The following is a 15,482-nucleotide window of genomic DNA, read 5'->3' on the forward strand; positions in this document are numbered from 1 at the left end:
AGGCCAAATTTGAACTCAGGTCCTCCTGACTCCAAGGCCGGAACTCTCTCTAATGCACCACCTAGCTCCAGTCAACATTTATTTAGTGCTTACTATGTGTCAGGACAAAGAATGAATCAACTCCTGCTCTTGAGAAGCTTATGTTCTAATGGCCAAACCCCATAATACCAGAATCCGTGAAATTTGGGCCTGGGTGCAGGTGTCATGAGGTACAGATTTGGAAATGACCAGGAAGCAGTCTTTTGGAGAAGGCAGTTGAGCCTGGTGTCTGAGTTGTCCAGGGCAGGCAAAGAGCCAGAGTATGGGTCATCTGACGTTGGAAGACTGTGGTCTGCTGACCGAGAGATACTGGACCTCCAGCCTCTGTTCAGGAGCCAGGTACCCGGAAAGTCAAACTCCATAAGAAAGGGCTTCAGGTTTCCATGCCAATGCTGGCTTTGGCCAATGGATGTGTGGGCCATGTATGTTTGGGAGGAATAATGGTTCTGGAGGGTTATATACCTAATGTTAGACTTTTTCAATGTGTTGATTGGTTTCACTGGACTATCTCCACACATCCACTGCTTTTAAAATTCTTTGAAATAAGGAATGGTTTTCTGAGAGGGCAAAGGAAGGGGGGATACATTGGGAAAAGTAGATGTAAAAACAAGTTATCAGGAGCAGCTAGGTGGTGCAGTGGATAGAGCACCGTCCCTGGAGTCAGGAGGACCAGAGTTCGAATCCAGCGTCAGATACGTAACACTTAAACTAGCTGTGTGACCCCAGGCAAGTCACTTAACCCCAATTGCCTCATCAAAAAAAAAGTTATCGATTAAAAAAAAAGTTTTGGACTAGATCTGCTATTTTATTGATATATTGAACATCGAGTGAGGGAATTCTCTTTACCAATGCAGCTCTGTCTGCTTCTGCTCTACAACTTAGAGCCTTGAATGCTTGAAGCATTGAGAGTGACTTGGGCAGGGTCACCCCAGTATGAGTCAGAGGTAGGATTTGCACCCAGGCCTATCAGACTCTATCCAAGTAGGCTGCTTCTCACTGCTGTCTTACCTAAACACTTCACAATGAAACATGCAAGGGGCTAGGGGCCCCAGAAAGAGTATAAGAGAGGTCTTGCATTACATGTATGTGTTGCACACATTCACAAATTTCCCCCCAAAAGACCCCAATTATTTATTGAACACCTAAGCAAGACCCTACTAGGATATATGCAAGAAAGTATTCAAAAGCACATACATCCATTTAACATTTCTACGCAGTGTACATGCACCAGCAGACCTGAGCTCCTGTATCACCAGCTGTGCTTGCCTCCCCCAGCTACCCCTCATGGGACCCTGAATCACTGGGGGCTCTGACTACATTCACCTGTTTGCCCCCTTATTCCTGGCTGGGACTAGGAGACCTCAGTCCCAATCCTCATTCTGTAACTCAAAACCGTACCCCCACCCCCCAGGAAAGTCACAGCTCCTTTCTGTGTCCCAGGATGCACTCACTGGGTAGATCTGTTCAAACACCGAGGACTTTACTCCCTTCTCTGTCTCCCCAAGTCCTCGAAGCTTCCCTTCCCTCAACCACCAGCACTATGTTCCATCATCATTCTGTCATGGGTACCACCCTAGCCTTAATTTTCGATCCAGACTCAGCCATTCGTTTTCCCACTCTCAGTGTTTTGATCTCTTTCTCCCATCTCTCTCTTAGTCTCTCTTCTCCATCTTCCCACACCCTACCACCCTCTACTTTGCTTTCCCTCTCCCTCCCTCCTTTGCTCCTTCTAAGCCCTAGCCCCAGAGCTGACTATGACCGCAATAAAACTACAATTCCCATGAGGCTGTGGGGCATAGCGATTACATCTCCCAGCGTGCCTTTGGGCCAAGCACCAGCCTTCGCTTTAACCCTTTGGAGTGTGAACGGAGCACAGCTGAGAGCAGGTACGTGATTTGGTGGGAGGAGGAGGCTCCTCTCCTCCTGGAGTCCCTTTGCGGGGGGCTGGGCGGCCCCCCGCCCCAGGCTCAGCATGGAGAGGGAGGGGTGGGCAGGCGCTTACCTCCCGGGGGAACTGGAGGGAGAGGGTGGGGAAGGGTCCCCAGCTCCCTGCCCCTGGCAGACACTACTTCTCCCACCCGGGACTCCGGCTGACTTCAGGGGTGGGAGGCTGGCCCTTTAGGATACAGATAGGTAAACTGAGGTCCAGAGAAGGTAGGTTGGATATGCAGCATTCGTACCCCTAGGCTTCTTCGTAATGAGCTCCCTGAAAGCCTCGGAGACCCTGAAAGGTTTCTGCTCGAGTCTTAGAGCACCTGGAGGCCTGGATCTCTCCTTTGCCCAAATCACCCCCACCCCGAACTTAAGCTCCCTTCAGGGCAGGGATAGGAGAGCTAGAATTGGGAAGGAACCTTACTGAGAGTCCAGACCTGCCCCCTTATTGAGCTAGGGAGGAAACTGAGCTGATGGGAATTGTCCGGGAGCTCACGCTTAGGAAGTGGCCGAGCCCAGGCGTAGGACGCCAAATACAGCCCACTTAACGTCTCACCACGTTTGTCATTTGAGTGGACCTTGTCCTTGGACTAAAGGACCTTGTCTACAATGGTGTCTGTGTATAGTAGGTGCTTAATGTATAGTAGGTGCTTAATGAATGTTTGCTGGCTGGGGAGGGAACTTCTATGCTCCTCCAGGGCAGTGACGGGACTGAGTTTTTGCGTTTCTTTGTATACAGTTTAATAAATGCCTGTTGACTAGCTCACTGTCTGGTCCAACTTCCTCCTTTTACTGACAATTTAAAATACCCAGTTCTTGACTCCTTGACATTTATCCTCCCCCACCCCCATCTAGCCACAAAGTTCCGAAGTTGTTTTGAGTATATGTTTGAATTCTGAAATATTTACCAAACCTGCCTACTGTGTACTAATATAATGAAAATAGTAACAGAAGCCTCTTCCAGCCCTGACTAGAATTCTCATGAATATAAGATAGCTTTAGAAAACTAAATACACAATATGAATGAATGAATGTCAGAGTGGAAGGATCCTTAGAGATCTTATGGTCATGTCCTCATAATTTTACAGATAAGTAAACTGAGGCCAGAGCGGGCTGTGACCTGTCAAAGGGCACACAGGAGTCAGTGGCAGAGCCAGGTCTATGCCCCCAGACTATGTTGAGGTGGTAGGGGAATCATTACCTAGAACCTTATCGTCCGCATGCTCACCAAAGTAAGGGGAATTTTGGAAATAGGGGAAGACAACTCTGCGAAGCTCTTTTCTCTGCTTTCAGGATGCCTGAGGGCCCAGAGCTCCACTTGGCCAGCTGCTATGTGAACACCATGTGCAAGGATCTGGTGTTTGCGGGGCGAGTGGAGAAGTCTGTGGTGAGCAGAAACCCCGAGGTACCCTTTGAGAGCAGCGCCTACCGAATCACGGCCACCTCTCGAGGCAAGGAGGTCCGGCTGACGCTGAGCCCACTGCCGGGGGCCCACCCCCCACAGGCACCCCTGGACCTCGTGTTCCGCTTTGGCATGTCGGGCTCCTTTCAGCTGGTCCCTGCGGATGCCCCGCCCAAGCATGCCCACCTGCGCTTCTACACAATCTCTCCTCTGCCCAGCCGAGCCCTCTGCTTTGTGGACATCCGGCGCTTTGGCCACTGGGAGGTCCAGGGCACCTGGCAGCCTGGGCGAGGCCCCTGCATTCTAATGGAGTATGAGAAGTTCAGGTAGGGTCTCTGGGCAAGGTGGGGAGTAGAGCCCCAGGGAATCCCCAATCCCAGGCCTTTCCTCTGTCCCTGTTCTCTCTGATCCCACCACCCCATTCCCCAGGGTCTTTGCTGTCCAGGGTGCTGCCACCAGGATATATGACATGTCTGCCATGTTGGGTCCGTGTTGGAGGCTTTAACCTGGTAGGAACTGTCCAGGCTCACATAAGAGGCCAGCTGAGGAAGCGCTCCCTGGTGCTCATAAACACAGAATCATAGAACTTTGGAATGGAGAAGGGCCACAGTGGCCCAAGCAAGAATCTCATCTGTATCACAGTGCTTAGCACATAGTAGGGGCTTTATACATGCTTGTTCAATGATTAATTGATACCTAGTACGTGGTTCTCCAGCTTGCACTAGGAAACCTATGAGAAGAGGGGAACCCACCACTTCATGAGCCCATTTTGCCTTTGGAAAACCTCTCATGGTTAGGCTGTTCCCTCAAGACTCCCAAGTTCGGATCACTGTTCCTCTGAGGCTGAGCAAAGCAGGCCCAGTTCCTCTTCCCTGAGACCTGAAAACAGCTGCCGTGTCTTTCCTAAGCCTTCTCCTCTCTGGGCTAAACATCCTCATTTCCTCCAACCTGTCTTCCTATGGCATAAACTCGAGGTTCCCCACTATCTCAGTTGCTTTCTTGTGAATGTTCTCACCTACGACCATCTTTCTCTGTCCAGTTGCTTGCATGCACATCACAATGCCAGCATCACACAGTCTTCCAGCCCTCTTCCCAGGATCATGGGCAAAGAAAAGAAAGTAGCACCAGCTGCTTCTGCTTCTGTTTTCTGCCAAGGAGAATGGCCTTAAGATATAAATGTAAAGAACCCAAATAGCAAAGAAGGAATTGAAACTCAAAATAAGTGAGATCATAAGATACCACACTATTGTTTGTTATTGTTAAGTCCTATCGAGTCTTCGTGGCCCCATTTGAGGTTTTCTTGGCAGAGATCCTGGAGTGGTTGGCCATTACCTCCTCCAGCTCTTTTTACAGATGAAGAAACTGAGGCAGACAGGATGAAGTGACCTGCCCAAGGTCATATATAGAGCCTATAAGTGTCTGAGGCCAGATCTGAACTCACAAAGATGAGTCTTCCTGACTCCAGGCCTGGCACTCTATCCACTGCACCACCTAGCTTCCATCAATAAGTTCAGGCCCTTCCCCCCAACTCTGTGTTTCTCTGATGTCACTTGTCTGTGGCAACACTATTTTTTCCAGCCATAGGTAGTTTTAGAGCCAGGTCTAAGCTTAAATGTATACATAATTGGTCTCCTCAGTGGCTCTGACTTCTGGCACCTGCAGGACATTCCCACCCATTCTTCCTCCTCCCTGTTGACCCCCAGTGTCCCTCATTTTCCATGTCCTTTGGCTATGATTGTGAATGTCTAACAGCATAAGGGGCAGAGTCCAATTTGTGTGTGCTGTAGAGGCCCCTGTGATTTCCGTCCTGGAACCAGTGCCCTGTGCCTGGCTAATGTCCAGGAATGGAGATGGAAAGGAATGCATGAATGACTGAGCATTGATCAAGTGCTTACTATGTACAAAACACCAGGCTTTGTGTTGAAGGACTGTAGTGTTTTAGCAAGGCCTTGCTTTCCTTGGAGTGAGCCCTCCTTCCCTCAGTCTCAGGCCCTCCACATCACAGTAGCATGGTTCATGAGGAGTGTGGCCAAAAGCACCATCACAGGGGAGCAGCCCTTTCTAGAGGTGAGCCTCCTCGCCCCAAGCCGGGCTGGTCCTGAAGCAAGAGATGTACTGTCTGAGTGAAACTTTGGGGCCTCACGTCAAGCTCTTTCAGGTTGGCAAGACATGCTAGAGGTTCTCAAGGTGCTGGTATAGCCTTCTAGAACCCAGGACCATCTCTACAACCCAAGGAGGCCTCAGAAGAAAGGACACGAATGAAGGGTTTTTTAAGCTGAGGACAAAAATACTCCAACCTCTTGGTCAGGGAATACACCCCTATCCTGACTCCTCCCCTGCCTTTATTTCCCCATGGCTGGTCACATGTTCAAATCTTGGGAGAAGTGAAACCAGGTGTTGAAAGGGGTCATTTGCATGGAGAGGATCACCTTGGTCCTCTTATATCTCCCCTGTTCTCCAGGGAGAACGTGCTCCAGAACTTGACTGACAAGGCCTTTGACAAGCCCATTTGTGAAGCTCTCCTGGACCAGAAATTCTTCAATGGCATTGGCAACTACCTTCGGGCAGAGATTCTTCACCGGTCAGTGGTAGAGGAAGGGTGGGACAGGAATAGGCATCCAGGTCTGTGCTCCAGGGATCACCTACCTTGTAGGCAAAGGAGGAGGGAAGAGTTAATGTTGGAGAAACAGGGCTAGATTGGGTTCCCCTCCCCCCAAGTGTCTGGAGGTCTCTGGCTGCATTGGAGCTGTGAGTCTTCAGGAAGTGTCTGTCTGTACTGGCCCCTATCCCTGCCTGTCTTCATATGGTTCCCCCTTCCCCAGGCTGAAGATCCCTCCCTTTGAGAAGGCCCGAACTGTCCTGGAGGCACTGAAGCATCGGAAGCTGGTAAGACTGAAGGGGGTGAAGGGCAGCTAGGTGGCACAGTAGACAGAGCACTGGCCCTGAAGTCAGGAAGACCTGAGTTCAAACACAGCCTCCGACCAAACACTTGACACTTATTAGCTGTGTGACCCTGGGCAAGTCACTTACCCGCAATTGCCTATTAAAAAAAAAAAAGACTGAAGGGGGTAGGCCCAAGGCCAGGCCATGGGCACTGAGACTATGACATAGAGAAAAGAGCCTGTGACTGGGAGGTTAGGAGACCTAATGGCCCATCCTAATTTTGCGACTGACTCCCTGTGTGCTCTCAGGCAAGACATTTCCCCTTTTGGAGTCTGTTTTCTCCTCTTGTAAAATGAACGGGCTGGGCCACAGTAAAGACCAACATTTATCCCACAATTGAAGTTTTGCCCCATAACCATTACCTTATGGGATCAATTGATCCTCATTTAATTCAGTGACAACCCTGCGAGGTAGGTGCTGTTATTATCCTCATTTTATAGATGAGAAAACTGAGGCAAATAGAATTTAAGTGACTTGCCATGGGCATACTAGTCAGTTTCAGAAACCAGGATTATAACCCAGGTCTCTCCTGACCCCAAATCCATCATTCATTTTTTTGTACTATATCATCCCCCCTCCACTAAGTCAAATCAACAAGCATTTATTTTTTGTTTTGTTTTGTTTTGGTGAGGCAGTCAGGGTTAAGTGACTTGCCCAGGGTCATACAGCTAGTAAGTATCATGTGTCTGAGGCTGGATTTGAACTCAGGTCCTCCTGACTCCAGGACCGTGCTTTATCCACTGCACCACCTAGCTGTCCCTTCAACAAGCATTCATTAAGTACCTACTGTGAGCCTACACTGTGCTAAGTACTAAGTAGCTAATTAGCACTAAGTAGCTGCCCATAACTAGATCCCTGAGGTCTGTCCCAGCTTTCTATGAACAGTCAGCAAAGTTTTGGGGCGGGACTGGGGAGACAGAAACTGGCCAAAAAAATAGAGGGCAAGTGATGGCGTTTCAGACAGCAGGACAAGCTTGTGGGGAAGAAGAGGCTGTTTCCACAAGTTGCATGTGTGATCCCCCATTGCACAGTAATTCTTGACCATGACTGAACCCTGGGGTAGACTGCCAGGGGGACGGAGAGGGGCAGGAAGCCTAGGGTCACTAAATGTGTGTCCGTTCTCCCTTGGCCAGAACCCAGAACTGACCTTGAGCAAGAAGGTCAAAGCAAAACTAGAGAACCCAGACTTGCTGGAGCTGTGCCACTTGGTACCCATGGAGGTGATCCGATTAGGTGAGGCCCGGTGGCATGAACCCTGGTGTGCCCTGGCACTCTTCCCCCTCTCCCTAGCTAGCTTTGGGCTCCCTGGGAAAGCAGCAGTGGTTTTGTAGTCCTTTCCCATCTTCTCTGTAGCCCCGTGGGGTAGATAAGTTGGAGTCATAGCATTCAGAACTGGAACTAAGCTTGTTGACCATCTAAGTCTAACTCCATTTTACAAAGGAGGAAACCAAGACCCAGAGAAGGAAAGTGAGTAATCCAAGTTTGTTTAGACTGTAAGGATCCGAGGCAGGATTTGAACTCAGGTCTCAACTTCAGATCCACTGTCCTTTCTGACATTATCCCTTCTTCACAGATGGGGAAAGTGAGGCTCAGAGAAAGGAAGTGGTTTATCTGTGTTCTCACAGCAAGTTAGCTGCACAGCTAGTATCAAAACCTTGTCACTCCGTCCCTTAGGCTCCCCCGGGACAGAGGTGGGGATAAGTGGACATGATTGGGAAAGCCTTATCTTGAACCTTCCCTCTTCCCACCCTTGTCATCAAGGGGGTAAAGGTTATGGGCCCAACAGGGAGGATGACTTTTCAACTTTCCGGGCATGGCTGCGCTGCTACTCTGTGTCTGGTATGAGCTGCCTCCGGGACAGGTGTGGAAGGACCATTTGGTTCCAGGTAATAATAAATAACACTTCTCTACAGCACTTCCTGCTTTTCCAGGTACTTTTCTGTTCATCTGTTATCTCACCTGAGCCTTCACACTAACCCAGTGAGGTCGATAGGCAAGGTATTCTCCCCATTTGATAGACTGGGAAAGTGAGTCCCACAGAGACTTGCCCAAGGTCAAGCATTGAATGAGTGGCAGAATCAGGGAGGAGAAATTGGCAACCACCTCTTCCTTTCCTAGCTATGTATGTGCCAGCCAGGTGGTGATCAGCTGAGCAGATGGGTAAAGGCAGAATCTTGATGAAGAAGGCAAGCTGTGCCAACAAAGACCACCTGACAAGCATCTTTCATGGGGAAGTTGGCACTTGGTGGTTGGGCTTGGCTGTGATTTGTGAGATCTCTGCCCTAGCCTTAAAGGAACCCAGGTGCCATTCAATACCATTTCCCATTCCCTTGCTTGAAGGGATCTCTGGATCCCGGGGCAGGTTCACTCTGCAGGCCAATCAAACCACCATTCTTACTCTCCATCTCCATCTCCTCCATCTCCTCCATCTCTTTCTCCACCTCTTTCCCATCGCCATCTCCTTCTCCATTTTCATCTCCATCTTTATCTACTACTCTATCTCCATCCCCTTCTCCATCTCCTCCATCTCTATCTCCAGCTCCTTCCCATCTCCATCTCCTTCTCCATCTCCACCATCACATCTCCATCTCCTTCTCCATCTCCTTCATCTCTTATCTCCAACTCCTTCCCATCTCTATCTCCTTCTCCATCTCCATCTCCATCTTTACCTACTTCTCTATCTCCATCTCCTCCATCTCTATCTCCAATTCCTTCCCATCTCCTCCATCTCCATCTCCATCATCTCTATCTCCATCTCCTCCATCACATCTCCATCTCCTCCATCACATCTCCATCTACTTCTCCATCTCCATGTAATGCACTCCTTCCTAATCTCCACCTTTTAGAATCCCTCATTTCCTTCAGGGTTCAATACAAATAGCACCTTTCCATGAAACCTTCCCTTATCCCCTCAGTGGCTAGTGCCTTCCCTCCAAATTGCCTTGTGTTTATCTTGTACACATGCACATGTGTACACACACACACACACACACACACACACACACACACTCTGGATAAACTATAAGCTCCATGTGGTCAGGGACTATGTGGTTTCTGTCTTTGTATGCTAGTACCTCACATAGTCCTGGCATATAGTAGGGTCTTAATAAATACTTTTTGTTAATTGATTCAGGTCTCTGAGACCTGGCTTCTGTTTTTCATGCTTCTGTTATCTGATTCACCTCCTGGTGGGGAGCTTTGAGGAGGCCCAGAGCCTAACATCCCACCTCCAATGTCTGTACTTCTGGACAGGGCCATCCCCCATGCCAGGCGTGACCTCCCTCTTCACCTTTGCCTCTTGGGACTCCTGTTACCTTTAGGCCTAGTTCAAGTGCCACCTTATCTGAGAGGCCTTTCCAGAGTCTCTCCCATCCACCCAAATTATGTATATTTTGTATACATCTTATTACTGTTCCCTCCCATAATTATATTGCATATATTTTGTTTTTAGTTATCTTTGTATAGATTCTTTGCCCTCCCTGCCCCCAGGAGAATGGAGTGTTTTTTCTTCCTGTCCTGGCATTCCAGCCCCCTAATGCAATTTAAGTACTTAATAGTTGTCTGAATTCAATCTGGTACCTGACAAAGTTCCTGAGGGTAGTAATGGAAGGCTTGCCCAGATAGAGCTTGAGCTGGACCCTGAAGGATAGGAGGAATTTGGATAGAGGGAGCAGAAGGAATTCCAGGCTGAGACAACAGTGTAAGTGAAGGCTTAGAAGCAGTTGTGCGTATTGGGGGAATGATGGGATTGTCTTCATGAGAAGATTCTCTTGCTCCCTGGCCCCATTTAGGGAATGGGAGGGTCCAGATGAGGGCAGGAGCTTTCCAGTTCTCCTAAAGAGATCCCTCTAGCAAGAAAGGAAGTGACCAAGCTTCAGAGAGTGGGTGAGGACTGGCCAGAAAGGAGGAAGATTTCTATCTAATTGTTTCTTGTTTCATTTCAGGGAGATCCTGGCCCTCTGGCCCCCAAAGGTAGGTTGTACTTCTTTGTGCAGTAAGAACTGACAGCTATCCAAGCGGGATGGGATATTTGCTGTCATCAGAGACAGGAAATTCAAGCATTCTGTGATAGAGTTCCTACATACAGAATACAGGCAGGACCCCGATTTTACCCCTTCTTCCTTTTTCTAGCTTCCCACCCCCGCCACTAAGCACTCTCTGCCTCACTCATAGACCCTTGCAGTAGGAACTGAGGTCTTCAGAGACCCAAAGTTCTGATTCCTCAGCTGATGCCCCAGGATTTCACAGCAGCCACCTGGGTGGGACATTTTAGGCAGGGCTTAGGACTTTGTGGATGAGATCAGCCCTCACCCCGACTCCTGAACAGCTCCATGTCACCCTTGGTTTCCTACAGGAGGGAAATCCCGTAAGAAGCATGTGAAGGAAAAATCCATCCCTGATGTTACCGATTTAGAGGTATGGGCTCCATCCCCCAACAATACCTACCCCCACAAGGGGAATCCCCCTTCTTTCCTTGACTCTGCTGTGGCAAAAGGGGAGTTTCCCTTCAGAAAAATGGAGTATTGCATATCTGAGAGCCTCAGACATTTTCTAGAACAAGCCTGGCTCCCTTGAGGGGAGGGTAACTACATTCCCCTTCTTTCAAGCGGTATTTGGGCCTCCCAGCCCATGCTGTTGCCTCCCAAATCACCTCAGCTCAATGGCTGTTTTAAGACCACCAAAGCTGTGCTCTAGAGGCATTAGGCAGGGGACCCTCCCCCCATTTTGGCTTTGCCATGTCCCACTCTCCTCTCCTTGAGCCCTTTCAGGACCCAGATAAGGGCCTGATTTTCTTCTGTCTAGGACCCTATGTCTACGCCAAAGAAGAAAGGCCCCACCAGAGCAAGGAAACCAGGCAAGAAGTCACAGAAGGGGTCTCTTGACCCAGAAGCCAAGGGAAATGTGGAATCAACCAGAGGCCGCAAATCCCAGCACCGATTGAAGAGTTCTGCTGCAGCATCCCCAGAGAATGATCTAGGAGTTCCAGATGGAAAAAAGCAGCTGGTGACCCAAGTACAAACAGGTAGGAATGCTACATGGGATCCTAGCTTCCCTTTTTGGGTAATAGAGAGTAAGAAATGGGATTTGTTTGGGCCTTGAAGGACAAGGAAGAATTGGGGACAGGCAAAGAGAAGTTGGAGAGGACGTCCCGGGTGGGGGAGAAGTCTTGAGCAAGAGTGTAATCGAGAAGGAACCAGGGAGAGGCAGGAAATACCAGTGAGGGGATCCTTGGGTCTCCATCATCCTTCTGGGTCAGGAGCCCTACTCAGTTCTGCTGATCTTACAGTTCTGTTTCCTTTCTTCCAGCAGGCAGAGCCAGGAAAGGGAAAGTGAATTCCAAGGCCAGGCTCCCTCCACCTTCTTCCCTGCCTCCGTAGCACAAGGGGGCTGGTGCCTTGGGCCTGTCTCCTCCTTGAGATCTTTCTGCCCCAAGGTGGGAAAGGGCCCCCTGAGTTCTCCTGTTCCACCCAATGCTAGGGATGGGAATGTGGCCACGGCAGGATCAGGGCAGCCAGAAGACCCTGGCACAAGCTGTGTGCTTCAAATTTTAGAGCATCCAATGCTTTTCATATGATGCACAATCCCGCCCAAAAGGCTCAATAATTGATTTCTGAAAATGAATCATTTCCACAGCTGAGAGCAGTAGGTTGCTGTCAGGTGAGGCAGGAAAAGCTTAGCACCTAGAGCCCCTGGACCGTCAGTTCCTCTCCTTCATGACAGTCCCTCTGCCCCACCCCATCCCAAGGTGGGAAGGATGTGCAGATGCCTTTCACCCCTCTCCTTTCTCTCCCACCCCAATCACGTATCCCAGGTCCTCGTCCTCTGCCTCTCACACCTACTGCTCCTTCCCCAGCAGGGCTGGGAATCCAGGATCATTTAAGAATTCTTGAACCAGTTTGGGAGATGCTATATTTTTTATACTGACAATAAAATCTGACTAGAAACCCTAAGCCCTTCATTACCACCCTATGACTCGCATCTCCTTGGCAAGTTGGCAAAAAATCTCACGATTTAGGGAAATGGCACCAGAAAGCAGAAAAGGACAGGGGAGTCTTCCCTTCAGAACTTCTTAACTCTGTAGAATTTTAGAGCTAAAAGGAACCCTTGAGTTCATCTAAGTGACACAGGAGACAGAGCTGGACTTAAGTTCAGGAACCTGAGTGTAAATCCTGCATCAGATAATGCTGTGTGGCCCCGGGCAAGTCATAATCCTCCCTTGGCCATCCTCAGTTTCACACAAGTCCTTCGCACTGACAAATGGTTCAACATCAGAAACAGATGCCATTTTATCCATGGAAATGACAGCAAAGAAGCAGCATTAACATCTTCTTTCCTGCACCCCAAAGAGCAGGAGATCCCTCCATCTGATCTGCAGCTCAAACCTTCCATGGATGTTGTCTCCTCCATTAGAATATGAGCTCCTTGAGAGCACCGACTTCCTACCTTCATTCATCCATCTGTAAAATGGGCCTAATTCACAGGATCATGGGATTGCAGATTTGGAGCTGAAAAGGGCCTCAGAGGCCACTGAGTTCTGCCCCCTCATTTAACAGGTGAGGAAACTGGGGCCCAGAGAAGTTAAATGACTTTTTCTTTTTTTCCCCTTGAATTTTAATATTTTATTTTTTCTCAATTATATGTAAAAAAAATTTTAACCTTTTTTTATTACAATTTTGAGTTCCAAATTCTCTCCCTCCTACCTCTACCCCCTCCTTGTGAAGGCAAGCAATTTGATGAAGGTTATACATGTGCAGTCATGCAAAACACATTTCCATATGTCATGTTGTAAAAGAAAACACACATACATACACAAAAACAAAAAAAGAAAAAGAAAGTAAAACAACACCATGCATGCTTCAATCTGTCTTCCAACTCCCATCAGTTCTTTCTCGGAATGCAGATAGCATTTTTCATCATGAATTCTTTAAAACAGTCTTGGAATCATTGTATTGATCAGAATAGCCAAGCCATTCACAGTTAATCATTGTATAGTATTGCCGTTACTGTATACACTGTTCTGGTTCTGCTCACTTCACTTTGCATCAGTTCATGTAAGTCTTCCAGGTTTCTCTGAAACTACACAATAGTATTCCATCACAACTGTTCAGCCATTCCCCAGTGGATGGGCATCCTTTCAATTTCCAATTCTTTATCACCACAAAAGGCTGTTATAAATATCTTTGTACATGTAGGTCCTTTTCCTTTCATCTTTTTGAGGTACAGACCTAGTAGTGGTGTTGCTGGGTCAAAGGGTATGCATGGGCATAGTTCCAAATTATCTCCAGAATGGCTGCATCAGTTCACAACTCCACCAACAGTGCCTTAGTGTCCAAATTTTCCCACGTTCCCTCCAACATTTGTCATTTTCCTTTTCTGTTATATTAGCCGATCATAGGTATGAAGTAGTACCCCAGAGTTGTTTCAATTTACATTTCTCTAATCGGTAGTGATTTAGAGCATTTTTTCACATGACTATAGATGGCTTTTGCTAAATTACTTTTTCCAAGGTCATACAAGTGGTTAAGAGACAGTACAAGGATTTGAACTCAGGTATTCTGACTCCAAAGCCAGTGCTCTCTCTGCTGTACCATGATCAACAAGGTCATATCAAGAACGTGCAATGAGGTGGTGGCATAGCTCCCAGAGCGCTGGCCTGCAGTCAGGAAGACCAGGGTTCAAGTCCGGCCCCTGACACTAGCTGTGTGATCCTGGGCAGGTCACTTGACCCATTTGCCCGTTTCTTCAACTGTAAAATGAGGATAACAATAACACCACCTGCTTTCCAGGGTTGTTGTGAGGATCAAAAGAGATCCTCTTTGTAAAGCGCTTAGCAAACCACGAAGTGCTGCTTCATTAGGTGGCAGTAGTGGTACAATCTGCCACCCAATACGGGCACCCTCTCCTTCCTCTACCTGCACACCTCACAGGAAGGGGCCTCCATCTCTTCCCAGGAAAGCCCCTGCGCTGTCAGATGGTTCCTTCTCCTCTCCAGGAGACCAGTGAGGCATAAAGAGGAGGCACAATCTTCCAAGACTGGCAATGGGCTTTTTTGAAAACTAGGCTATTTGCCTGGGCCCACAGCTGGGTCACCTCCACTGTCCTCCACTGCCTCTTAAAGTTAGGACTCTGCTATCACATGGATCAGGTCTCTGAGGCCTCTCCGATGCTGTTCAGCTGTGCCAGGGGACTCGGACTCATCAAGTGCGGGCAGCTAGGTCCTCTCTTACAATGGCCTTAGTTATCTTAGGCATCAAGACCTCATTAGCCATTTTTATTCTGTCCTTTTGGGTCTGAAGGTCACTCTCCTCGGCAAAGAAAATAGAAGCAAAATAAAGGCAGAGCAGCTCTTCCTTCTCTCTCCTCAGTTATTTTCGTCTCATTTGCACCAAGCGGCTGTGCCATCTCTTCTTTAATCTCCCCCCACTCCAATATTACTAATAAGCTTGACTGTAAGCCATAACCGGGCCCACCTCATTCTGAGATTCCTCCCACCTGACACTATTTTAGAAGAACCTTACTGGCCTTCTGTCTTCCTTCATCTTCTGTTAACTCTCCTTGCTGCCAACCTTCTGTGCATATCTTCCTAAAAATCTAGTGCCATGGGTCTCCCTGGGGGTCTTTTTAGACAACTGTGCTCTTCAGAACTGCTTCTTTGTGTCCTCAGAATTTCACTTTTGAGAACTTCTCATCCTTCAGAGATCCTATGTAGCCTTTTTCAGAACCCTTTAAAATCTATTCTCCCACAGTCTAAGGGGCGCCTCAGACCATCCCAATCATGCCTTCATCTACTCTACAAGTCCGTAAGTGGAGTGGTCACTTCTCCCCAAGGTCTCTATCTTTTCCTCCCCTGGGGGCAGACATTTGGTCTCTAAGGCCCTCCTCTGATTCTAACATTCTAGGATCCTAAGATTCCCTATTAAATGTCATTTTCTAATTCTGTCCACTGCTCCCTTAATGCTTCTGTCTGGGTCTATGGGTTACAGGCCACCTGAATCTAGAGGCCTCTGGGCAGCAGCCAAACCTGGAGAGAAGTGTCCGTTTACTTTGACATAAAGGGGACGAGAAGGCACATTCTCATAGGCGTCCTGGGGAACACAGTCTTTCCCAACAAGGTGGCCTGGCCATGAAGCTTACGGGAGGTTACCAAGCTGGAGAGAGAGCCAAG

General features: G+C 48.4%; 1 protein-coding gene across 2 annotated transcripts; it reads left to right on the forward strand.

Moving 5' to 3' along the window:
• The first annotated feature begins 1,835 nt into the window (after nucleotides 1–1,835).
• On the forward strand, nucleotides 1,836–15,256 carry NEIL1 (nei like DNA glycosylase 1). 2 transcript variants are annotated; one of them, XM_020994685.2, is made up of 10 exons: nucleotides 1,836–1,925; nucleotides 3,265–3,699; nucleotides 5,835–5,954; nucleotides 6,196–6,259; nucleotides 7,450–7,549; nucleotides 8,078–8,202; nucleotides 10,261–10,288; nucleotides 10,671–10,732; nucleotides 11,120–11,339; nucleotides 11,624–15,256. In XM_020994685.2, the coding sequence occupies exons 2-10, from the start codon at nucleotides 3,266–3,268 to the stop codon at nucleotides 11,692–11,694; spliced, it is 1,224 nt and encodes a 407-aa protein (XP_020850344.1). In that variant the 5' UTR covers nucleotides 1,836–1,925; nucleotide 3,265; the 3' UTR covers nucleotides 11,695–15,256. The 2 variants fall into 2 exon arrangements, with proteins under 2 accessions (XP_020850344.1, XP_020850345.1); XM_020994686.2 differs by having other exon boundaries at nucleotides 11,627–15,256.
• The last annotated feature ends 226 nt before the right edge of the window (nucleotides 15,257–15,482 follow it).

This window comes from Phascolarctos cinereus, unplaced genomic scaffold, assembly GCF_003287225.1.
Source record: "Phascolarctos cinereus isolate Bilbo 61053 unplaced genomic scaffold, phaCin_HiC Scaffold_3;HRSCAF=262, whole genome shotgun sequence".
In the NCBI taxonomy this organism is placed as follows: domain Eukaryota; kingdom Metazoa; phylum Chordata; class Mammalia; order Diprotodontia; family Phascolarctidae; genus Phascolarctos; species Phascolarctos cinereus.